We start from the raw sequence: 24,935 nt of genomic DNA, 5'->3' as shown, positions 1-24,935 counted from the left end.
GTCTGATTTGAGTGGCATTTAATCATTATACAAATTAATTTAAATGGGAGAGTTTATAGCATGAAGATGGAAAGAAAGAAAAACATGTCAGACAGTTTTTGAAAGACTTGCGTACTGGCACAAAGTACTAGTTATTGACTTTCGTAAATGCTTTTTACCAGTTATGTAAAAACTGTGTAGTAAATGAATTGTGGCTGAGGTCATAAACTTACTAGTATTGGTCATCAGTGTAGTATAGTTCAATCTCCACAGGGAACAATGAATATGGCACTTTCATCCATAGGAGTTTTCCAAAAGATGAAAAAAAAAAACAAAAAAAAAAACAGCTGAATCATTAAATATGTTGTATTCATGTTGAATGTGTTGTATTTGTTTGCATTTAATACAATCACTTTTGAAATTTTTTCTCACAATTTTTTTTTATCATTGCTGAATATATATATTTTAATATGTCATGACTAAAGTCCAGATGTTTAACATGTTGAATGAATAATGCTCCGGTTTGTATTGACCAATTTTTGATTATGAGTTATGAGAAATGAATATAAATGGCATAGATTTGTAAACGGACCCTGGGAATTTAATGTCAGTGTGACAGGTGACCTGTGGTATTGTATTTTCCTTGCCGCCTCTCATTGCTGCTGCCGAGATAGGCTGCTTGCTGCACTACTACATACATTCAGTAGAACATTACAAGTCCATAATTTTATTGATTTTTGCTGGCATTCTCCACAGCCAGGCTCTTGTCATTGTATAATGCCATGGAATGCTTCCATGGATATATTATGTATGTCTTATATGGAATAGCAGCAACCAGGCTGTGGGAGAGAATAGGAGTAGGAATTGTATTTTTACCCACATCCAGATTGGGCTTGAAGAGATAGCCCGTGGCTGTAGAATTTCAAGGGGATAAAGGCAGTGTATGATAATCCCGTTGGAGATGTGATCATCTATAGTATGGGAAAGTAGCTGATGTCTTTGACGTCGCGGAGATGGCGGTATATATGGCTTTGGCATAGGTGTGGCCTCGGTATAAAATAAACCGTTCAGTTAGAAAATGCACTTATCTGGGTGGTAAGTAGCTTATTGCACTCTTATACAGTATATTATGTGAGAGATTGATGTTTATTGGGAATGATGCACAATGTTTTTCAGTTAAATTGAGGAAAAGACACTGAATTATATGGTCAGTCATAACTGGGTTAAATATTGCTTGATAAATATGCTGCAATGTTGAATTATGTAATTAGCCAGTGTAAACTGCTTGAAGAAATATTTTTTCACCAGTCAGTTTTAGAGAAGAATTAGATGAAGTTCAATATTTTCAGTCACATGAATGGTAAAGATTGTGACTTTTCAAGATCTGATCAGTGTATATTTAGAATATGTATGAATGGAGAAGGAATAATATGCTTGGGGTGACCTGGAGTGTGGATAGGCGCTGTTGATTTAAGGGCCGGAGTCTGTTTTTTCTCAATCTCGTGTAGTTTGTGTTCTTGTATCAACCAACGTGTATCAAAGGAGGAAAAGTCAATACAAGTCTGGTTAATACTAAATGGCAGAGATCTTTGTCAACACTGTTCATGGATCGGCTATTTTGATAAGGACGCCATGGTAGGCATTTTTCTGCGTAACAAGCAGTAATCGGCCTTATTTAGCATACATGTCAGCAAGATTTTATATTCTATTGAGGTGTAGACAATAATAAACTTGGTCGGAATCAAGTTTAGACTTGCACAGTGATTATTTGCCGGTGTCTAACTGAACCCGAAGACATACTTAGGAGTGGTAATAGGGCCTATGCAACCCCCGCCATTTTGCTCAGGCCTGCCTCCCACCAATTTATGAATGAATCGGGATGTGTATTGAATAAGGAGGAGGGGGGCACTGAATTGTGGCAGCACAGTAAAATAACACAGTCCCCATTGTAGAAAAAGAATTTGCGAACCACAATGCTTCTTGGTTTCAGGTAAAGGTAGGACTGATTTACAAAATTGTTGAAGAGTTTGATTTAGTGGTTTGCAAACAAATGTAAAAGATGAACTTTTCATTCATGAAGGTGGTGTAGGAATTCAAGAAAAACATCTCTTTTGTGGTCAGGTTTTGGTATATATGTCAGACCATGTTTGAAAGCTGATGAATGAGCACCTAATAGTAAAGATATTTGGTTAATAGTAGAGGGCTGTCAGGGATCATATTTAATTTGTAAAATACACCTTGAACATGGAATATCTTTCTTAGGATGGTCTTGTAGATTTTCTGCACCAGTGTCAGCAAACCACATTACTGGACATATTGGACAAGTAGAAGATGAAGTACTTAAACACTGATTCTTTTTACAAAAGTGGTGGCACTTTGTGGTTTACAGCAACTTCCTAGCCCCTGCTTAAACATATTTTTTAAACATATCACAGTATATCTTGTAGAGCTGCCAGTGCTTCCCTGTTCAGTGTCCCGTTTTCTATCTCCTCTCCCAAATTCACTATACCCTTATCCCCATTCCCCACTGATTTAGAAAATATCGTTTAAATTAGAGTTGTAAGGTATTTATAAATTTAATTTCCTATCATGTCTTATTAAATGAGTGTGATGGATTTTTCAATATTTAAGTGATAAAGAGAGAACTGTTAGCTGAAAAATAAATTGATCAACATATGAAGTGGGGAAATGTTGTTCAAGTGAAAAAGTCTTCATAGTGGGATTCAGCATTGATCTGGTGACTTATTTTTTGATACATCAAGTCCATATTTAGATCTCAGAATATCGATTGGAATCTATTATCACTGATAAACCTGAAATATATTTAGGGCGTGATTCATGATAAAGAGTTATGTAGCTTTATATCTCATTTAAATTGCTCAATTTAAACTGAATGCGTGAAGAAATTTGTGGGTCTGCTGAATGGGAACTTTTAATTTGATACTGTATTTTTTTTCCTTACTAAAAATGTAATTTTTAAAAAAATCACTTGAAACCTTTTGTTTCTAAAAGCAGCCTATTTAAAGAATGGCACATTCACACACAAAAAAAGAAAGTGTTGAGTTTCAAACGTGTTGTACCCACACTAAAGAATATACAGAGAGTGATGTACTTTAATGCTCTTGCGCATATTCATGTGATACTGTGTTATAAACTCAAAATAACCTTAGGCTGTAAAATTGGGGAAAAAAACAGAAAAAGAAAGTTCAACTATTGACTACAAATTATCATCAAGAAATTGGACTCTGTCATTCTTTACAATTTTCATAGATTGATATATAATGTTTAATAAGATGTTCTTTAATCTAACACCACCTTAGTAAATGGAGCATACCTGCGCAGAGGTGGACTACTGCTAGGCTGGTACCTGGGTCCTAGTAAACTTGTGTCTGACAGAATGGCAAGAAACTTCTGCTCATTAATTGTTTACCTATTTTTTACTTACCTTGTTGCTATCATAGAAGAATTTGAGTAGCTAGATTACGTTCTGTTTAGGTAGAGAGATTTTAAAATTGCTTGTTAGAAAATACTTGTCCAATTTGAAATTGTTCAAAATATTAGTTTCTAATGGGATTTTATGAATGTGGGTGGAACAAAGTATTATGTCAGACTGTTCCCTTTGTTAGGAAGTATTTGATATGTCTTGTTTGTTCTAAATGTTTCTATTTCAAGACTTATTTTGTTACTTGGAAGTTATGTAAGCATTGTTTTTTTAAAGTGAAAAAAAGCATCAGGAATAATTTTCTTCTAAGAAGATGACTCATATTTTTTTTTGACTACACATTTCAGTTTTGCTTGTAATTTTCTGACATAAGATGTTATCAGTACCATATTTCCAATAATTCAAACATTGGTTCATCTGATTGTTTGATTTTTTATAAGTAGCAGTCTAATGAGGTGTGTATGAGTAGTATTTCATCATGTGTAAAAAAAAACTTGATTTTATGAACTAGATTCTAGATTGATTTTGGTTTGTGGGGAAAAGGGGATTTTATATGGCTTAGTTGAAAAACCATGAACCAGGAATTTCTAATATTGATCAAGCATCATGGTTTATATATTAATTGTATGCCAAGTTTTAATGTATAAGACAATAGACAAAAGGTACAGTTATCAAGGTGGATCATGTTATCTCAAGTCTGTTTATTACAAGATGCCTGATTATAGTCAGTTAACCAAGAGGGGGTGGATAGGAAATCATCGTGTCATTTTGCTTGGCCCATTTTATTTGTAGGAAAGGTACAAGCTGTAAGATTGACCTCAAATAATGATTAGCCTCAAATTACTATCTTAGTTAGGACGTACCAAGTACCAATATTAATCCACCTTGACTGGAGACATGACTTGGTTCTAGTTCACCTAGTACATCTATGGGTAGCTCAGTTGATGAGATGTAATTCTGATAGTTTATCAGCTACTGTTACAGGAAGAAAGGTGCTACTTGGGTCACCACTCCTTGTTATTGAGAACCCTAAATTCTTGACCCGTAGGGAGGATTGTGTGAAACTTGGTGCACTGAACAGCTCGGGCTGATCATTCTTAAGAGAATATAGGTTGTAGGTATTTCTGTATTTGCATCTGTGCATGAATACTTCAGTGTGAAAAAAAAAAACAAAAAAAAAAAACAAAAAAAAAAAAAAAAAAAAACACCTAAATCCTGGGTAATACATTTTTTCATTTACCTCATTAATTTTCATAAGAAGTTTATGTGGTGATCAATGATAAATCATCTGATTATGATAAAGTGATAGTAGCATTATTACCACTTATTAAAAATTTACTGTTTCAAATTGTTAATTTTATGCAATTCTTCATATTTGGAAATGAATTCAGTGGTTAATGGCAGTATTTATATTGATAAGGTCTCTGTTGACCAGATAGAATACTAAGCCTGGTTCTTTAGAAAACAGTTCTTACCATATTGTATTATTTTTACCATATCCCCGAAAAATGTCAGAAAAGAAAAAATCACCTGCTAATTATCTTTAACACTGGATGAAAAATTTGCTTTATAAGCATGAGTCAAACCAAAAGAGAGTAGCAGATTCCATGTTAAAAAAGTGAACAGTGGAGAAGAGGTACACATGATCACAGTGACCCACATTGGGCTGATAGAAGTTTGCAGTCATGTTTTAGGCAGATGTATCGCTATTTTTTCTTAAATAGGCTATTCACATTAGAATGTTAACCGCAGTTGAGTTTACTCCGATTAAACCGCTGTCAACCAAACCGCGTTCACACTGACACCGGTAGCGATCAGTAGCGGTAGAATCTCAGCAAGCGTACTTCCTGTCAAGCATGCGCTTTTACTAGAATCTGTGAAACATGGCGGGAGCTCAAATGACGATACACTTGTGCGCATGCGCTTCACATGTAGACATCCGGTCTTGACCGCGGTCAGGAGTTTACTCTGATTATACCCACCTCACGATCTGGGTTTATTTTGACTGCGGTCAGGGCTACGTCGTTCGTTCACATAAGAAAAGTTAACTGCGATAGGACCGAGGTCAGGCCTTGACCGCGGTTAAAAGTGCTAGTGTGAATGTGGTATAACTTGTGTTGAAAGCCAGACTTGTGTTTTTTACAGGGAAACTGCTGTTGTAAGCTTGATAAGAAGGATGCACTACTGAGATGGATTGAAATTGCATTCAACACTCTTGACCAATTTGCTCCAGACACATTTTTTTTTTTTTTTTTTTTTGTAAATGAGTATGTGTATTATCTTATGTACCTGGTAAGCTTAGATAAGATTATATAGCTATTAATTATTAAACATGCAGATGATGAATATCCAGATCTTGAAAATTTACCACTGTTGAGGAAGGCAGGGATATGTTTGTTTGTTTCAGATCTGTACACATTTTAGTTTTAAATTATGACTTGGTCTGTAATCTAGCCTATCGTTATCAAGGAGATTGAATATTTAAGTAATTATTCTTGGAAACGCCACTTATTATCAACAGATTTATGACTTATTCGCCTTATGCTGAATTCTACTTAATTATCTAGTTATTCTTACACCTATTTGACAAAAGTTATCCCACTTACCCTCCATTCATATGTGTATATGTATTTGTTATTTCTGCTATCTCAGACCTCTTCCTAGATCATTAGATAGAGGAACTTAAAACTAAAGGGATTGATAGAACTAACATCAGGGATATGTATAGCTATAATACGGCCTTAGATTTTTTTTTTTTTTTGCAACTGAGGGTTGGGCTGCCCTTGGGGGCGCTTCTATTTCTTCACTTGGTATTTTTTTATTATCTTCTCCTGGACCATTTAATTGAGGAACTTGAAACTTTAGGGATTGAGAGACTTACAATTGGGGATATTCATGGGGCCTTCACACCTTTACTTACTTTGAATCCTTTTTTAGTCTACAAAATATATGTATTTATAGTGATTTCTCACAGTTTTGTGAAATTCAAGTCTCTGAAATTAATGTTTAGAAGACATGCTGTGAGTACTTTGAAATATGTAACGCATATGTATTTGTAATCATACATAATACCGCAACTTAATCAACTGTCATTGTCTCCAATAATGTCATGCATTGAGTATTTCATAGATCCTGATTTGACCAATAGACAAGCAACTCAAAGGAGATCAATTACGTTATCTCAGTCCAAGTGATTCTTCCACAGATCGAGCTACACAGAGATCTATATAGAAACCACCACTATATAGGGTAATATAGTCCAGAGATTACTCACAAAGTCCACAGCTAGTGGTTGTTCCCTAGGGGAATGTAAAGTTATGATGTATGCCTTAAAAGACCAAAATACATAATTGATGAAGTGTGCCAGAAATAATTTGCAGAAGGGATGACAGTGTTAATATTGGGATTGCATTTTTCTGTGTACATAGCTCCGCTGTGCTTGTACGCCTTGCTGTAATTTTTATATGACTAATTTTGCAGTCATTCTGATTCAGATTACATGCACATGGTGAACAAAAAATGTAACCTAGGCTTGAGCTGAATAGTATTTTAATTAAACTTGAAAAATGAACTTGTTGCACTATTTTTATTTAATTTTATTATAATTTGTTAAAAAAGTAACTACAAGTTACCTGTAAGTCAGACCTAGATATTTCTAAATTTCATCTCAGTACATACAGGCCCTATGTAAGCATATTTCAGTTAGTTCAGTTTCATTCGTTACTATTAGTTTGACTAATGTATGAATTAATGAACGAACCAATATATTCTTGATACTAAGAAGATCAGTTTTTGTTACAACTTGCTGTACATTAATAGGAGAGAGAGAAAGAGAGAGAGAAAAGAGAGGAGGGTGAGGGGTGATAGCCAGATAGTTTGATGACATAGAAGACATTTTTTCAGAAGAAAAAGAAAATCTTCAGTAGCACTGTCACAGAGTGGCTAGAATTGAAACCAGGTCAGCTGGGTTTGATGTTTTTGTGTACTCGGTTATCAACAGGAAGCACTGGGGACTAGTGGCTCACTACTTGCAATATTCATGTAACCTTACTCTTTGTACAACCACCGCCAAATAGTAGACCTGTCAAGCCTTCTGTGTGACATTATTAGAGAGTAGGCGTGGGGTGTTCTCACCCCACAAAATTACTGCTGGGTTATGGGATTGTGATGTAATGAAGACCCAATGAACTTGTCATATTTTATCAGAACTATCTGAAAAAAAATAAATAAGAAGAAGAAATTGAATGCAGTATATTATTGTTCAAGTTGGAACCAATTTTATTTCAACGTTGTTTCGAGTGAATGGTAAACTTAGCAGAAGTATTGCGTTTTCATAATAACCATTCGGCATAGTGACTAAGCCATTCAATATGACAGACAGCCAGGATTTAAGTCAGTTTTGTCTTCCTCTTTTGTACTTTTCATTGACTGTCAGAAAAGCCGTGAGGTCTACTGGAGTCCTTACATAAATATGACCAGTCCCCCTCCATTGGACTTTATCTTTGACTGACAACCCAGTATTGCACCTGCTGAGAAATTAATTTACAGTCAAGGCAAGTGGTCCCAGTTGACCCATTGATTGCAATACAGGCAGGCAGAGTCGAGCCTGAGAAGGGTGGGTGGAAATCAACACAGGAAATCAACGCAGTCTGACCTAGTTTTGAACAGCCTGGTGTGCTCTCAGTCATCAGCAATTGTTATCTCCCCTCTAAAGATAGTTTATACGGCAAGGAATACAAGGACTTGACCCCTCGCTTTGATGAAGAATCGTGCAGTAAGAGGTGGTGGCAGTGGAGGCCGAGGCAGAGGCTGGGCTGAGTCAGTCAGGAGATCTAGCATGGGTCTGCCTATTATTATATGAATACATTTTCATGCTGTATGCTCTCTTGTGTTTTGGAATTCAGTGGCTTAAACGTAAGTACATGTGTTATGTATTTAGAGGAGAGCCTAATAACATGTGCCGTACTGTACTATAGTCTGCACATCATCTTTAAATTATAACGCAACACATGAATGAATGTATGTATGTATGGTGGCTCAGGGAGTCTAATGGCAACTTGTGAATACTAGTACTGGTAACATGTTTTGCCATGTATAAGGTGCACTGTCTCTTTTAAAGTCCATACTCTTAACGCCAGGGCAATGAAGCATGTCATATTGTTGTGGTGATACATAGTTAATGCTGCTATATAGCAGGGCAGTGACCTGTGTTTCTGAGGAACATAAAAGATCGCACCATCAATGAAACTTAAAATCTATATCATAGCTTGCATCAAGAATTGATTCTTTGTCACCTAATATGATATGGGTTATATCATATATATATGGTTGCCCCCCTTGCAGTTTGTGTATTTTTGTATAGTGAGACATGATATGTGCTGAAATTCTGTGTTGCTTTGAACTTAAAAAAGATTAATATGCTTGAGTATCTCCTCTAAGTATAGAGGGAATCAGAAGTTTCTAGATTAATTAATGGTTTCTTAAAACTTAAATGCTTGCGTTTTTTGCAGAACCCACCTTATGCCATGGTAATTATCAGTTTATTCAGTTACTTTAAATATATATATGTTAAAACCAAAAAACAAACGCTCAGGCACGGTCAGCTCATGACTCCTATCTTCCAATTCAGTAACAGTTAACATAAACTGATCCTGGCATAACCGAGCTATTTCGAACAATAAATGCTTATATTGTGTTGGAACATGTAAGCTTGTACCTGTCAGTGATTTGGTCTCCAGTTAAGTTTACATTAGAATTAGTAATGTTAATTTAATGACAAGGTTGAAACTGCAGCAAATTATTTAAGTTGGGGACTGGATGTCTGTCCTCCATATTTATACTCATCATTCAGGCCTTTTGTACCCCCCCCCCCCATATGCTATTACCATAGAACACATTGTATGCATTACAATGAGCAAATAGAATATATACAGAAGGAGGGGCAGGGAGAGGTCGTAAAAAGAAGGGTATACTTAGTGTAGTCTTGATAATTACTATGATGGTCACATGCTTAAGTAAAGGTGATATTTACCTGAATGTTAACCTGTTATTTTTAACAACACTTCTTGTGGTAACTGTCTATTTGCAACAACAGTGCACTGTGTTTATCTGCTGTTTATAGTGAAGTGGTCAGTAGATTTACGCAAATATTTATGACCAGGGTTTTTCTCCAGTGCTTCCAACATTATTGTTACAGGATGCATAGATGTGTTGTTTATTATGTTGTTTACAATAAAATAGCTTCTGACAGTTAAAGAAAGATAATCAATAGTCAGAAACGTGTACATTATGCAATTTATGCAATCTTGAATGAGTTTCAATCCCATTTCCTTTAAGCGTAGAGTCCCTATATAATTTACACTGAATTCTGCTTTTAATCTCTCAACATAGGGACTCAAATAACCATCACCCACATGCCTAGCACATTATTCTAACCATCCTATTGAAGAAGCACATGTATTGAATATTTACTTAGGTTGTGCTGGTTCAGTAGAAAGATGACTTGAAGCTGCAGAGTTATACAGGTGAAGTTGCTTAATATGATACGGAGGTATCCTATAAGTGTCCCAGCAGTTTCTTTACGAAGATGGAGGTGACAGAAAAGGACTGCAATCTGCCGTGCATGATGGTATTTCTGGTCTTCCCTAAAATGGGTCATTAAATTGTTTTTCGATAACAGGCAAAGGAAGTGGCTTCCCTCCTCTCTTCGTATTTTGAACATCCCAACCCAAGAAATAAAGAAATAAAAAAAAAAAAAAAACAAAAGAAAGAAAACCAGCAACATGATTAAAATTATTGTTCATTAATAACATCTTCAATTTCCTGTCTATCCTCTAAACATAGCTATCTGGTGTTAGTCAGGTGCAACATACATCTTTAACGTCCTCAAAATAATCAAAACACGGCAATCATCGGATTATATTTATGATGATTGCATCACGAGCATTTCACATTTGATGGCAGGGAGTAAGGAAATGGGGATGGGTGTCCTGTTTATGTAGCTTAATGGACCTTTCCAGTTATAACAGTCCAGTTGTAAAGCTGTCCAGCATCTTGTGACCAGGTGAGTCTAATAGGACTTGACCAGGTGAGGTGTATGTAACTGGATCAGTTGGTTTGGGTCAGTTCCAGGAGTGGTCAAGCTGTCTGGAAGAAATGGACCCAGATGTCAGGAAGCCTGGCCACTGTCCAAGTTGCTATTAGGTTCATGAGGCATCTCTGGCCCTAAGGAGTTGGTATTATTAGATGTTCTTTTTTATCTAGGGGGATCATGCACTTTAATGCACTTGAATACATGCATTCGTGCTTGCGACTAAGGAGGAAAGTAGTGCTAATAATGCATTTGTGCTGAAATATTTCACTAACACGTTTGGGGACGCATATACACAAGTGCGGAAGAAAGCGCCCCAAATATGTCTACTACATGATGTTATTTAATTGTGCATCTGTCCTCACCACGGCTGTGTGATACAGTTTTCCGCGTTAGATTTTATTCAAGCTGTGACCATCCCTTGTGACGTCACCAAAGGAATTGAAGATTTTCTTGGAAGTTCCCCTTTTAATGTTTGAACTTTAACCATACAGTTCAAGGTTAAGATAACGTATCTTTATAAATGATGGGATTATATATTATGCCAAGTCTATGTTGGAAGTGTCAATATCTGGTGGTTGAAAGAACAAATGCCTGCATCTTAGCAAAGGTCATTATTTAAGTCTGTCTAGTCTGGTAGATAATGCATGTACATCATACTTTAAGAGGCAAATTGTATAGTTCATAATTTTTGTACCAAAATGTTTGGAAGTTCAGTACCATTATGTGGCATTTTTAATGCTTGTTAACAACACTTGCACTGAATTAGTGCTAGGATGAAATACTTGGAAAGTAGAGGTTTTGCATAGAGGTACATAATGGAAGAAGATTGCAATGAATTTTGTATTTCCCAAGCAAAGTTTATATATACATGTATACTATAGTGATACAGAAAATGAGATAAGATGTGTATAGTGTTTTGAATGTAAGAAAAGTGAAGTTGACATAAGGCATTTTGAAAGGGGAAGACACGCAATCAAACACATACATACATACATACATACATACACACACACATTCATACACACACTTAAAAACCTGTAATTTTGTATCAATATTTTGCTCCCTATGCAACAGAAGATTCAGATTTATTATCCAAAATTATACAGGTTTTTCATATCTTTTGCTACATTGATGATCCATTATTTCACAGCCTGTGTTTACACAGTGTACACAAGAGAGCTCTGTATCTCATAGCAGTGATAACTGTTATCTGTCTATACATTAACAAGGGTCATCATCCCCAAATATCTAACTGACTTCAGGGGTCAGTCTCATTATGTTTGGTTAGTCTATAATCAGTAGTCTGACCAGAGGTCATCCTATGTCCAGAATTAACAGGAGACAGGTGGGAGAGTTGGCAAGTTGTAGACAAATTATCAGCTTATCTGGTATTAATAGTCTGATAGTTATCAAAATGACAGTTATTTGTCATTCATTTATTAGACATAATGTTAATGAATAAACCATTCATTTTGCTTGTGTAAGTAGTGAAGTTGGGGGGGTAGTGACTGTTGCTGCGAGCTATTGAACTAACTTGCAAATGCACAACCCTATGAATAATCCAGATTTCACTCTGTTTTTTCTTTGCCCTTAAAATGTGATTTGATAGTAATATTTTGAAGTCTGTCTGAAATGTTTCAGGCAGGGCTGAATAGATTTCAAACTTTCTATAAAAAAATAATCCGTGCAGTGCAGTGGCATGTGTCATTAATACGAAAGTGCAGTGAACCTTCAAAGTTTGCTTGCACTTCCCCCGCCTACATAGAAGCTGTATAGTCCCTGCCAGCACACTATATGTTAAGACTACATGCCATATTATTTGGAAAATATATGACAAGTTTTCTTTTCTATTGGAATGTCATGTTTTCTTGTAGATCAGACATATTTAGATGGAGGGGAATTTTCCTCAAGGCCCTCCTACTATTAGTCATGACTATAATTGTCCGGCCTGTTTTATATGCTGGATGTTTGAATAAGTTTTGATTATGATATGCTCTTTGGCTGCTTGACTTCAAGGATGTGATACCATGTGGATTTAATTATGTTTTGAATGCCCTACTTAAAATTCTTTCATATGTTTGATGCCCCAGAAAACTTGTATCTTGTTTACTGTTATTGAAGCATATCTTATGTCAGTGTCATTGAAAGTGATCACAGTCACTGTTTTTGTATTTTCAGACCTTAGACAAGATAATTCAATATTACAAGATAGGGGGACACTAGTAAATCTGAAAAGGGTAAGCAATTTTCTTGTGAATTTTTAAAAAATTGCTCCTGTGAATATCTTAGTACATGAGAAATCAGTTTTTTATTAAGTTAATTAATTAAGATTACACACCATGTGTTAAATGAAGTTTCAGTGACATTGTCATTTGATGTCCACACTGTGAGATAATATAATTGTTATACCATAAATGTTTGTGAATATTGGATACAAGAGTGTTAAATAAACATATTACTGAATCCATTGTCTTTAATATCAGGCTTATTCTAAAATCCAGGAAGTCAGTGGACCTCCAAGAAAATACATATGGTTATAGTTGATAATGATTGATATTGGGTAGAACATTATAATGGGACAATGACAAGATAATTGCAATTTTATTAAAAACAGTCCATGGAATAGGAAGTGATTCAGCCCGCATGTATAATGAATGTTTACCTTCATTTAGACTAGATCCTGTGAGTTACTGTGTTAAAAAAAGCTTTTATAGTATTGTAGTCCAGAAATGCAGTCATTAATGCTGTGCCACAGGAATGGGGAAGTGACGGAGGAAATCATTCATAAGTGTAGGTCAGCTTGGTATGCCTGTCCCTGTTTACAACTGCTAAAGAAATATATATCAACAATATCAAATGTCTGATAGAGGGCAGTAAGTATTAGTGGGACACTCAGGGTGGGAATAGTTGAGAGACAAGGTCAAGGTCATTTCTTTTCTTTTATAGACTTCTGTACATCTTTTGCATTTGTCTCTTGGTCAGTTTTGATTCTTTTTTATAAAAGAAAAGGCAACCTTTTGTATTTCATGTGTGAAAGTGAAAAAAAAAAAAGCTGGACTGAAGATAGTACATATACAGATATTTGAGTTGACTTTCGTTACTGCCAGAAACTCAAGTAGCTGATAGCTGATAATTTCAACTTCTCTTACTGATAGAGGAGAGTCGGTGCCAATGTTGTGTCAGTCAGGGTGGTAACAGCTGATAAACCAGGACATTCCTTGGCCTACATTCCTATCTCAGACCAGAAACTGGGCTGTTAGCATTTGACTTGTTCCACTGTGATACATGATGAGGATTGATATTCATAAAGTGAAGAAGTGTTAAGAAGAAAGTGAAAAACCTTGGAATGAATCACCATGTTAGGTTCAAGAAAACATGAGTGAGATGACAGAATTCACCCCAGAGTTTTTGCTGCAGGTGGGTTAAAGTTGTGGTTTAGAGGCAGTTTCAGAGATAATAGTGGACATATGAGCATCTTGACATTTATACCACATGATGTTGCTTGACCAGTAATGACATGTGATATTTTTTTGATTCATCACAATGGTTACGGGGCATGGTTTACCACCTTAATAAATGTTGGAGTACTCACGTTCAGCTAGCTTGTAGACTGTTTATATTTAGAAGTTAGCAAGATTAAAGTTAATACCTTAGGCATTTTTTCGAGCTCATAATCAAGTTATCATTCAAATATATTTTTTAATTACACTTTTGTATCTGGAAATTCACCAAGCCCTTTAAATAACAAGGCGACTGAAAGAATTGTGAATCAGTTATGCTGTTGATAAGCTTAAGGCCCTTCATATGAAAAAAATCTAAATAACAGTTTAGTTCCTGCTTTGGCAAGTTAATCTTTACTCTAGTACAGGATGGCGTGCACTGTGGGGGCATTTGAGAGTTGGGCATCTTGTCTTTTTAAGGAAGTATGCAATTACAGTTGTTCAGTACAAAAAAATCATTTGTGGGGAACATGTTGTGAGGTTTGGGCTAAAATTTGTCCTGCCTCTAAGTAGGTGCTTTTTATGGGTAAAAAGGGCACTTAAAGCACAAGGACCATTTGTTAATGGACAATAACATCACCCCCCCACCACCACCACCACCACCACCACCACCTCAACACACACACACAACAAGAACAACAAAAAATGTTGCACACATGCTTTTGCAATGGGAATCATTTGAGACTGCCAAAATTCTCATAATTTAACATCAAGTGCGATTTCATGGAATATGAAGGAGAGTAGGTCCATATCAGTGAGTGCAGTGAACAATTAAAAGTTGACAATTTACTGTGGATATTTTTCTGGTTGTTTTTCTTCCCCTCCAAGTCTTGTTAAATAACAGTTTATTGCACAACAGTTAAAGTAAACCATGCTTTGTGTTTCACTTTTTCTTAATTGCTTTGTAAGACTTCCTAAGAGTTTTGTCCTTATCTTATTTTTTTACCACCTCCTCTACCTAACCAGTTAAAAAAAAAACACACACAAACACACACACATGTATGCACATATACACAAAGCAAAACAACAATCATTCTGTTGCAGTATAAAGTTGATCTGTAACAAAAATCCCTAAGATCAATATTTTAAATTGTGTATGTAAGTTATTGGTATATCATTGAACATATGACATAAAAGATATAATGACAAGGATTCATTGACAGACTTTTTTTCCATATAATCATTTTTTAATGGCTGTTGTGCATAAGTGATAAATAAAGTGGAGTGGGTAGTCGGTTGCTGTAAGTTATTGTCAGGAAGTGTTTGTGATTATTGTTGAATCCAGTATCATGACTCAGGCTTGTCACATTGCCAGTATCATTATTTATAAGATCTGCTGGGCAGATTCAAGTGCACAAATTATTGAATTTGATGAATTATATAGATTTATACTTTGGGATGACTGATCAAGTTAGATGTTCAAAAACAAACACTATTGGCAATGGAAAAGAATTTCTGTCTGCTTTTAAGAACCATTAATTTTTCAGTGTAACCCTGCACCAATTTTGGTTGTGGAACACCAATATGTTATGTGTTAGTTAACTCCTTTCATATTTTGATAATTGTTCCACATTCTTTTCAGAACTCAATGTGTGGTATGTGATGCTATTGGAGATTTGTGGTCTCTTCGAGTCCTTCTGTCATCCTGACTAGACTGCTCCAGACAACAAAATTAATTATCACAGGAAAAAATGATCATTTGTTTCAAGACCGCCTCATGATCCAGGTAAGATGTGAAAATTAAGTAAAGGCATCTTTCACTGAAATCAAGAGGTTATGTCTTCTTGTTAATATTTTTCCATTTGGAATCTTGATTTCTGATTTCTGGTAGAAAATGAATCCTTATTAAAGTATACAGTGAAAATGAAATACCGCAAGTGCAAACATCAGTGAATATTTGTAAGAACTTTTTTCAGAAATGACCAACATTAAAACTTTTTTGCTTTTGGTTCTTAACAGTAAAAATGTTTGAATATAACATAAAAAGTCATTTGATCAATATCATTTTTACATGCTATTGACTTCCATTCTCCCTTAAGTTTTCTATATGAAACAGAACTGATAAAATAGAAGGCTGTCAGAAAATTTAAGATTCTTATGTTATTGATCATCTTACTGTATAGAGATAGTTGGGGATAACCATGACATTTATCAATCTATATTTCACAGTTTGTGACTGGCCTCCAATAGTGTTGCCCATAATGTTGTATTTAGAACTATACAATGTCCAATGTTGTTTAACTTCTGAAATTACTTTTCTGGTTCAGGGTGACTGTATGTGACCAAGTGTTGGATAATCCATGTTTCAGCCCAGATGTTAATGTAATGGGCCTCTAAACAGCAAAAGGTGAAAAAGTACGATCATGAAATCATGCTGTGCTTACATGAGCCAAACATTTTCCCTCAATTTGCTCTGCTCTGGTTCAGGATGACTCTGCTTGATATAGGGCTAGATTAAAAGTATTTCTGGCTGCATATCAGTAGAACATACCCCTGAATAGACATTTCCCAATCCTGAAACAGTCCTGCAAAAGCTGGAAAAGGAGATTAAAATGGTATTGATTTCTAATTTCAGCTCTTTGACTTGAACATGGCTGGTCACACCAGACTGGTGTGCAGATAGAGTGCGTGGGGTGAGCAGCAGTAGTAGTGGAAGAGAAACTGGGAACCTATCTATCAATCCAAGTAGAGTCCATCTAACAACACGTTTCAGAAGGACTAAACATGGCCAAGAAGGCTGAGCACAATCGCACCTTTAATATCAGCGTGGTGGGGCTGTCTGGGACGGAGAAGGAAAAGGGAGATGTGGGAGTGGGCAAGTCTTGTCTCTGTAATCGCTTTGTGCGCCCTCTCGCGGATGATTTCTACACTGACCATATCTCGATGCTAAGCCAAAGCGACTTTGGTGGATGTGTTGTCAACAATGACCACTTCTTATACTGGGGCGAGGTGACCAAAATGGCTGACGACGGCTCTGATTTGACGTTTAATGTCATAGAACAGACAGAGTTCATCGATGATTCCTCTTTTCAACCTTTTAAAGGTGGCAAAACGGACCCATATTACAAGAGGTGTGCAGCTACCAAGGTTACTTCTGCAGAAAAGTTGATGTACATTTGTAAAAATCAGCTAGGTAGGTATTTTTCACTTTAATGTGATTGCTATAATATTTAGAGTGTGCTTACATTAGCCAAACATTTTGTCAAAATTAATAATCTTAAAGTCAGCAACTTTGATTAATTAGCTCTTTAGTTTGGGCATCATTTTGTACAATTTTTTTCACTGGCATCACTAACACTGCAGTGGGGTTTATCGAAACATTTACACGTGCACCTATTTCTCTTCATGTAAATCTGACAAAGAAAAAAGGAAGTGGATGCATGTTTGTGTGGGCATGTGCCTGGCTACGCCTCCATGTATACACTTATTATATATATATAACAAATCAAGGAAGTCAGATTTGAGTTGACGTGGTTTAAGGAAACAGAAAAGAAAGTCTATTAGAAGTAGTTTTTACCCACAGCTGTTACTCAGCATAGCAAACTATGGGTGGAGTGCTTTAACTTTGAAGTAATCGTCTCTTTAACTGATTTCATCCTTCGCAGAGAATATCCCGCCCTAGCTGCACAAATTAAAAAGTTTGCAATTCGCTTTTATGTGAAGGTAGAAGAGTGTGATTTTGTAAGGGTGGCTTCAGATTTTGTTAACAGTTCGGCCCTATGCATTGAATGTATTAGGGTTGTTATTTATTGGAAAGTCAGTGATAGGATGCCCAAGATACTCTTGATTAAATTCCTAATTAGGGTTGAAACACAAATAGTTACTTCATAATATATTGTATAAAATGTCAAATTAGTAAGCACAATCTGTTAATCTGTTTTGTCAAAAAAAAAAAAAAAAAAAAAATGCTCAATTTGAGTGAATCACTACATGCCCATTCTGTCATATAAATTCCTATAATTTCTCTTTGCCTAGAAAAAAAAAAGAATATATCTAGGTGATTGCTTTGGCTGTGGTAATATAAAGTTAACTGATACTAGATCTTCCTATGCTGGTCTCTTAGCTGCCTTTCACCCAGTGTCTTTTTTATTTTTCACCTTTGAATAGTGTGCATTGTGATAAAAGCCCTTTGCTATGACTGATGATCTCCAGGTGGTTATATAAGTTTTTGCCAACTTTTCACTTCTCTGGGGGTGTTGATCTGGTGTATGGTTGGGTGCTTTCAATAGTATTATGTGGCAACTGTATGTGAAATACACACAGTTTGGATCATGGGATCACATGGCAACCCCTGAGCATTTATGAAGAGGTGTTTTCCCATACCATAAAATGTGTCAGAAGGCTGTCATTCTGCAAACCCATGAAATAATAGGGTTGCTTTGGGGGATGTTAGAACAGTTATAATTCTTACACAAGCAATTCACGTGGGCCTGCGCATGCATACATGCACCCAAGCATATATATTAATACATGAAAACTTGCATGTACAATGTACACACACGCACGTACACACACACACACACACACACACACACACTAAATATTATAGCAATCACATTAAAGTGCTCACACATTTTAATTGCCATAAAAAAAAAACATACTTTGCATGTTTAGATCTAAAAGGGTATCACCCCAAGGTTTCAAATCCACATTCCGTTAGTTTTGTATCAAGAAAGAGCATGTGCTTGGAATGGTTGAAAAACCTCCTCAATGTTGTGATAGGGGTGTAAATGTCTTGACTGTTTTCATTGGAAGATCTGCCACCAGCCCGAAGTTTACATTCCTTGTTGATGTTCACATCAGAAATCTGCTAGACTGTAACATTATAGGATGAAACAGTTTTGTTGCTGTTTTAGTAAAAATAGCAGAAGGGAAAAACTCCAGCTGAAGGAAATGTAACATAGCCAGACCACCATTGTTCTTTAGGTTTATATTTTATTGGAATTTTGCAGGGCTTTTGCTGTTTTTTTATTGTGGATTGTCTTTTCATGTATAGATCAACTTAAGGATTAAGCAAGCGTATTGTGATAAAATATTTGTATTTAATTGTATTGCTGATGCACTGCAGTGCACTTCCATTTGTGTTGTCACTCTTATCTCTTTTTTGATGAAATATGAAAACCATTGGTGTAACTTCTGTGGAGTTAATAGATATTGCGTTTAAATCAAATTATAAATGAAGTGGGATAAAATTGCAATATGCTGCCAGTGGTGCTGGAGTCATTCCATCCTCTTTACTAAGTAGAAAAAGATATTCCACACTGTCTCATCATCATGCTGTTGTTTTTATTGCTGTAGGGGTGTCACATGTTTTCAGTTCATACATACATGCATGTGATGAATAGGTCATTTGACCTTTGAACATTCTAGTCAGGGCATTAGTAACCTGTATTAATAAGGTAAAGGAAATCACAACCTCAGATATCCTGATAAAATGACTGACCCCCAGACACACAGACAGACAGACAGACGGACAGACAGACAGACAGACAGACGGTCTGACAGATGGACAGATTAACAGAAAATGGACAGACATCACATGCAGATAATGCTGACAGAGTTTTTCTCCCATAGTTATTGGAAAAATGAATTTTAATATGTTTTTGATTAAACAAAAAGAAATTTTCTCTGTGTTGGCCCTCATTACTCACCAGTTCTTGGTAGCTAGATAACAGACCAGTATGGGGTTCCTAACAGTTCAATACCAAGCTTGATGAATCAACAAAAGTTTAGGGTGATAACACATGTTCTTATCAGTTTGAAGTCAATTGATAACAGCCCACGGAGCTACTCTGCATGCTTTATGTTTGATTATCTCAAGTTTGAAACACATTTCTATGAATCAGCATTAGGGGTGGGAAGAACTGCAACCGTGCTCTTTGTCTTCCATGCATCTTTGTTGTCAAATTGATGGAGTTGGAGAAAATACAAGGACTAACAGTTAGGTTATAATTTGATTCCTATAATACTTAACTGGAAAGAAGGCCCAGTTAAGAGTATACATTCAACATTAAAGCCCAATTGAAATATATATTAATCTTATTCACTTTTACTATTATTTTTTTAATGAACAAATGCAATAGATTAAAAAATGGAGGATTGTGCTTAGTAATGGGTGCTGAACACACCAGGATATAGCATTCTTTTCTGTTAAAAATAGTAATAGTTTTGTTTATATATAGTAAAAATTGTCTTAGAAGTAAAGACCTGGGCAGTATAAGTGTAAATTTATTTAATGTAAATGTAAATTCTACAATTCCAAAGTAGGCCCATCCTAAGTTAGTGTCATCAGAAATGATGGTACTATAACTTGTGTGCTTTGTTTATTTATTTGCAATATGCTGTAAACAGTAGAGATGTATTATAATGTGCAAATTTGTTTTGTATTTTTTTCAGGATTGGAGCATGATTTTGACAGGGTTCTGATGCCGGATGGCAAACTAACAGTGGATGGATTTGTATGTGTTTTTGACGTCAGTGATGTAAAACAAAGACCTATTGAAAGACAAGTGGAGTATGTTGCACTTATTCTTAACAGTCTCATGAAAACCAAAAAGCCAGTCGTTTTGGCGACAACCAAGAATGACGAAGTTCGCTCCCACAACAGCAAAGAGGCCGAGGCATTAGTTGCTAGGAAGGAATACAAAGGATCAATCCCAGTTATAGAAACTTCTGCCCATCAAAATGTCAATGTCGAACTAGCCTTTACAACTGTAGCACACATGATCGACAAAACCAGAGCGCGACCCAAACATGTGCCCTTTAGAGAGGCTGCGAAAGCCCGTAAAGAACTACTGGATGTAGCCAAGAGTGCGTACTTAAATTTACTAAGATCTCAAGTCCTGGACTACAAAGCCTTTTGGGGTAACGCAAGCAAAAAGTTTCAGGATAATCCCGATTTCATTCGATTTTTGGAATTTTTTGGGTCAGACAGTGCAAAAACCATTTTCAGGAGGCACACAAGACAATTGAAGGAGCACTTGATCAGGAAGAGGGAAGACACGTTCTTGAAACAGATCCCAAATCTGTTAAAGGAGTTTTTACCAGATCTTACAACAATAGGTGATAGGTAGGTAGCATTTAATTTTTTAATAGGAATAAACAGTCCCTTCCAAGAATAGTCTTTTATGGTTCAGTGATTTTTTTTTCTTTTGAAGATGAGTTTTAGAAAGAATGGAAAAATCCTTGAGTTCTTAGAAAAATTGTTGACATTTCCTCAGCACTGCTAGATGTATGTGAATTCCATCTCCCTTGGTATTTATGAAAGAATAATTAGGTTAATATTTTATATAAAGTACTTAATATACTCATCACACATGTAAACCACATATTGAATGTTGCTTTTTCCATTCCATTACTTGACATTTTAAATTGCAAAAGATACCAGATAGTTATTAGGAAAGTGTGTTAAATGTTTATCATTTCTACATCCAGGCAATGGGGCAGCTGCAGGAATTTGATCAAGCAGCACGGAAATTTCAATGACCATTTTGTGATGCTAGACCAAGATGTGTCTTGGTCTGACACAGAATACCTAGACAGCACAGACGAGCGTGTCCCCTTTACCTTACTTAGTTTCCCAGAGGCTGAGACTAGCTTTAGAAACCATGTCAATACACTCCAGGCTGAAAGTAGAAGGCAGGAGTAAGTATAGTCCACAGATGTCCTCTGCCTTGTATCATGCATGAATTTTAAGCATACAGGATGAGAGACTTTCTTATTAATTTTAGGTTTTCCTATTGCAGACCAAAAATTACAGTTTTTCATGTCTGTTGATCTAGATAAATTTTGAATGCCAAAGATGTTTTGCAGACTTGTAATTCTGTTTTCTTTACTATTTCAAGACTTCGAAAGCAATTCAAGCACATTCTAGAAGACAATCCACATGTTACACCAGGGAAAACATTACAAGAAGTGTCAATCTTTTTCCTCGGTCGTGAGAGTTACGACTCCTTATCTGAGGCTGACAGGAAAGAAGTCTATGACAGACATCAGCAAGAAATACGTGAAGATGCTAAAAAGGACTTTGTAGAACTTCTGTATGAGCGTGCAGAAGTTTTTGCGAAATATGATCCCAATGAAACCATTACCACTGAAGATTTGCAGAGCATTATACAGGAACTGAAGGAAGAGCAAAGGTGAGAACTGATGTTTGTATGTTTAATGTGATCAGCTTTAGATTTTATCCCAGGTATATGTAGTTTTTTATAAGGAAATTTTAATAATAAAAAAGTGTTTTTTTTTTGTTTTGATATAAGAGACATTCGTAGATAAAGCACTTGTCAACTACCAAGAGCTGGTACTTTTCTGCTTTGGTGAGTGTTAACCGACCAACTCCCCCTTCTTTTTTAAGCATTTAGTAGGTGTGCCAGTCTCTACTCAACTTGATTATAATGTCTGTGTGTGTTTGTGCACACCTGTGTGTGTGTGTGTGTGTGTGTGTGTGTGTGTGTGTGTGTGTGTGTGTGTGTGTGTGTGTGTGTGTGTGTGTGTGTGTGTGTGTGTGTGTGTGGTGAGCACGTGTGTGTGTGAGTGTGCAGGTTCCTTACCATTAGATACCTCACAAGTGGCCTTATAGTTTAATTTGATTATTCATGTAAATTTTAATAAAAAATGAACAATTACCACGGACGTTTAGAATAAAATTAGGAGCTTGCTGTTTAGATGAGAATACAGCATTTTGAATGTTAGAAACTTGCCTGAAATATTGATAAAAAAAGAAGCCAGCTGTGTCCTTTACTGTGGCAATATGCTGCCTTAATTAAACTTATTACACTTATTAAATTGGCAGAAGGTTGTATATTTTAAGCTTTACATCAAGGCCACTTTTTATAAAGGTCAAACCACAGTAGAAGTCAGAACATTGTGTCAATTAACCTGTATAACTTCATTATAAAGGTGCAAAGTTGTAGTGAAAGAGACCAGTGTTTAAAGGGAATTTTGTAAAATCTTGTAAATGGCAATACCAGCAGTGGTGGTTTTTCTCACTTTATGTATGAAATAAGGCATTGGTCTAAATGACCTGAACAGTGAGGATATAAAATGTCAAGAATTGTAAATTCATCATCTTTTTCCTCTATATATAGGTACAAGGCATTAGGCAAATTAGAAGAAGTAAGGAAGGTCATGCTGTTGAACCATCTAGGGTTTATCCAGTGGCCTTCTAAGGATCGCTGCCCTTTTCGAGACCACTGTATGGAGAATAGTATAGAAGCTACCTTGAAAAGGCATAGGCAAGTGTTTTTGATAGACCGATTTTTAGTTAATATCATTTTTTTTATTTATTTATTTATTTATTTATTTATTTATTTATTTATTAATTTTAGTTATTTCATTTTCCCTCTGCTTCTGTTGCTTGGTCAGAACATATGGGTTTGAAGGGCATCTTATTAAATAAAATCTTTAAAAGAAGTAAATATATGCTTTATGCATAAATCAATTCTCAAAACTAGAATAAAAGTTTCAGTAATCATAAAAAGTAATGTAGTCTATTACATTGTCAACAGGACTAAGTCTGGCAGTACCAGTAGCTCACAGTTTTTCCCAGACCTAGATGATAACAGGCTCAACCTTGTGTTGCTAGGGAGAGAGGGGCTGGCAGATGAGCTGGCTAATGACATTCGAGTAAGTTACAGGTCACAGTTTGGTATAATGTCTATATGAAGTGATTGTCAGCTGGTGTAACTTTCATGGTATCAAGCCATTGTCATTATGTCACTGCATCATGTCAGTCAACATGTATGATTATATATTGTAAAAAAAGTTCAGTCTTATAAAGTGGATTGACTAAAATTGAAAGTAATCACTTGCAAAAATTTTTTAAAAATTGATAGGTGTTTAGCATTATTACATTATGTTCAAAGATCATTGTGTTATTATAAATATGGTGTTGCTGATGGAAGAGGTATGCTTATCACAATTTTTTTCTGTATATAGCTACAGTGCATTGATGACGAGTTTGCTTACGAGGGCTGTGTGTTCAGCCTGGACTACAGACCAATAGATGGCGATGTCTCCCTGCCACAGAATGCCTTCTCTACAGCAGATTTCAGACCACATGGTTTGTATAGAAAATATTTTCCCTCAAGCATATAAGCAAGGTAGAAGCTTGCTTTTGGACTGAGTGTGTGTGCATGCATGCGTGTGTGTGTGTGTGTGTGACATGTGTGTGTGTGTGTGTGTGTGTGTGTGTGCGTGCGTGCATGCCTGTGTGTGTGCATGCATGCGTGTGTAGCCAGAGAGAGAGAGAAAGTTGCCTGTTGATACTTCATTAAGCACAGAGGGGGAAGAAGGAAGTGAGGATGATTGCCTATTAATACTCTGCTAATCATTATGGGTTTATTTTGACAAACTGACTTAATTGTCAAGGAAACTTAACCTTATTTGAATGGCTCTGTAATATTTATAAATGACACTGCTAATAAGTGTGGGTGCTTTTTGACAAAATGGTTTAATTACCAAAGAAACTTCAATCACACAATACTGAATCTTGTAGGATGCAAAATTATAAGGTGCAGTTTAGAGATCAAGTCTTCAGTCACTTACTAAGCCTCTGGAAAGAAGGGTTACACAAAATTAATTGCACTGGAGTTATCAGTTCTTCCCCCTTTTTAATTATCAAATTTACACAGAAAACTACCTTCTCTGTTTCCAGGGTGCTTTTGTGTGTACAGTAGCTCAGAAACCTTGGACTATATCAAAGTTAGCCTAGAAAAGACTTTACTACTGGACCTAGAGAGTGAGGAGAGACTTCCATTTCAAGGCCTGCCTCTGGTGATAGTGCTGGCTTATGACCAAGGGCACACAGAGAAAGGGTTAATGTTACTCAGAGAAGAAGGGCAGGAACTAGCTCAGAGGTAAAGTGATTATATGTCTTCAGATATTGCTATTCTCCTACTTCATTTATTCATTAATTTTATTA

At 35.9% G+C, this 24,935-nt stretch overlaps 1 protein-coding gene across 13 annotated transcripts in view; it reads left to right on the top strand.

Annotated features, from left to right (window-relative positions):
• Nucleotides 1-24,935, top strand: part of LOC106156565 (rho GTPase-activating protein 190) — a 42,872-nt gene that overhangs the window by 2,978 nt on the left and 14,959 nt on the right. For 7 of the 13 annotated variants that reach the window (XM_087001378.1, XM_087001377.1, XM_087001375.1 and 4 more), the window contains exons 2-11: nt 12,693-12,751; nt 15,597-15,740; nt 16,590-17,147; nt 20,411-21,083; nt 21,449-21,658; nt 21,859-22,152; nt 23,101-23,247; nt 23,521-23,638; nt 23,951-24,074; nt 24,669-24,870. In XM_087001378.1, coding sequence (XP_086857504.1) covers nt 16,739-17,147; nt 20,411-21,083; nt 21,449-21,658; nt 21,859-22,152; nt 23,101-23,247; nt 23,521-23,638; nt 23,951-24,074; nt 24,669-24,870 — 2,177 coding nt within the window. In that variant the 5' untranslated portion in view covers nt 12,693-12,751; nt 15,597-15,740; nt 16,590-16,738. Of the gene's footprint in view, nt 1-8,003; nt 8,336-10,463; nt 10,485-10,542; nt 10,657-12,692; nt 12,752-13,228; nt 13,305-13,669; nt 13,932-15,596; nt 15,741-16,589; nt 17,148-20,410; nt 21,084-21,448; nt 21,659-21,858; nt 22,153-23,100; nt 23,248-23,520; nt 23,639-23,950; nt 24,075-24,668; nt 24,871-24,935 lie in introns of those variants that run through there. The other 6 variants (XM_087001366.1, XM_087001368.1, XM_087001372.1 and 3 more) reach the window with 6 other exon arrangements.

This window comes from Lingula anatina, chromosome 1, assembly GCF_051362555.1.
Source record: "Lingula anatina isolate TDL-2025a chromosome 1, LinAna3.0, whole genome shotgun sequence".
Lineage (NCBI taxonomy): Eukaryota > Metazoa > Brachiopoda > Lingulata > Lingulida > Lingulidae > Lingula > Lingula anatina.
Note: the sequence above shows the minus strand (reverse complement) of the source record. Positions and strands in the feature narration are given on the sequence as shown.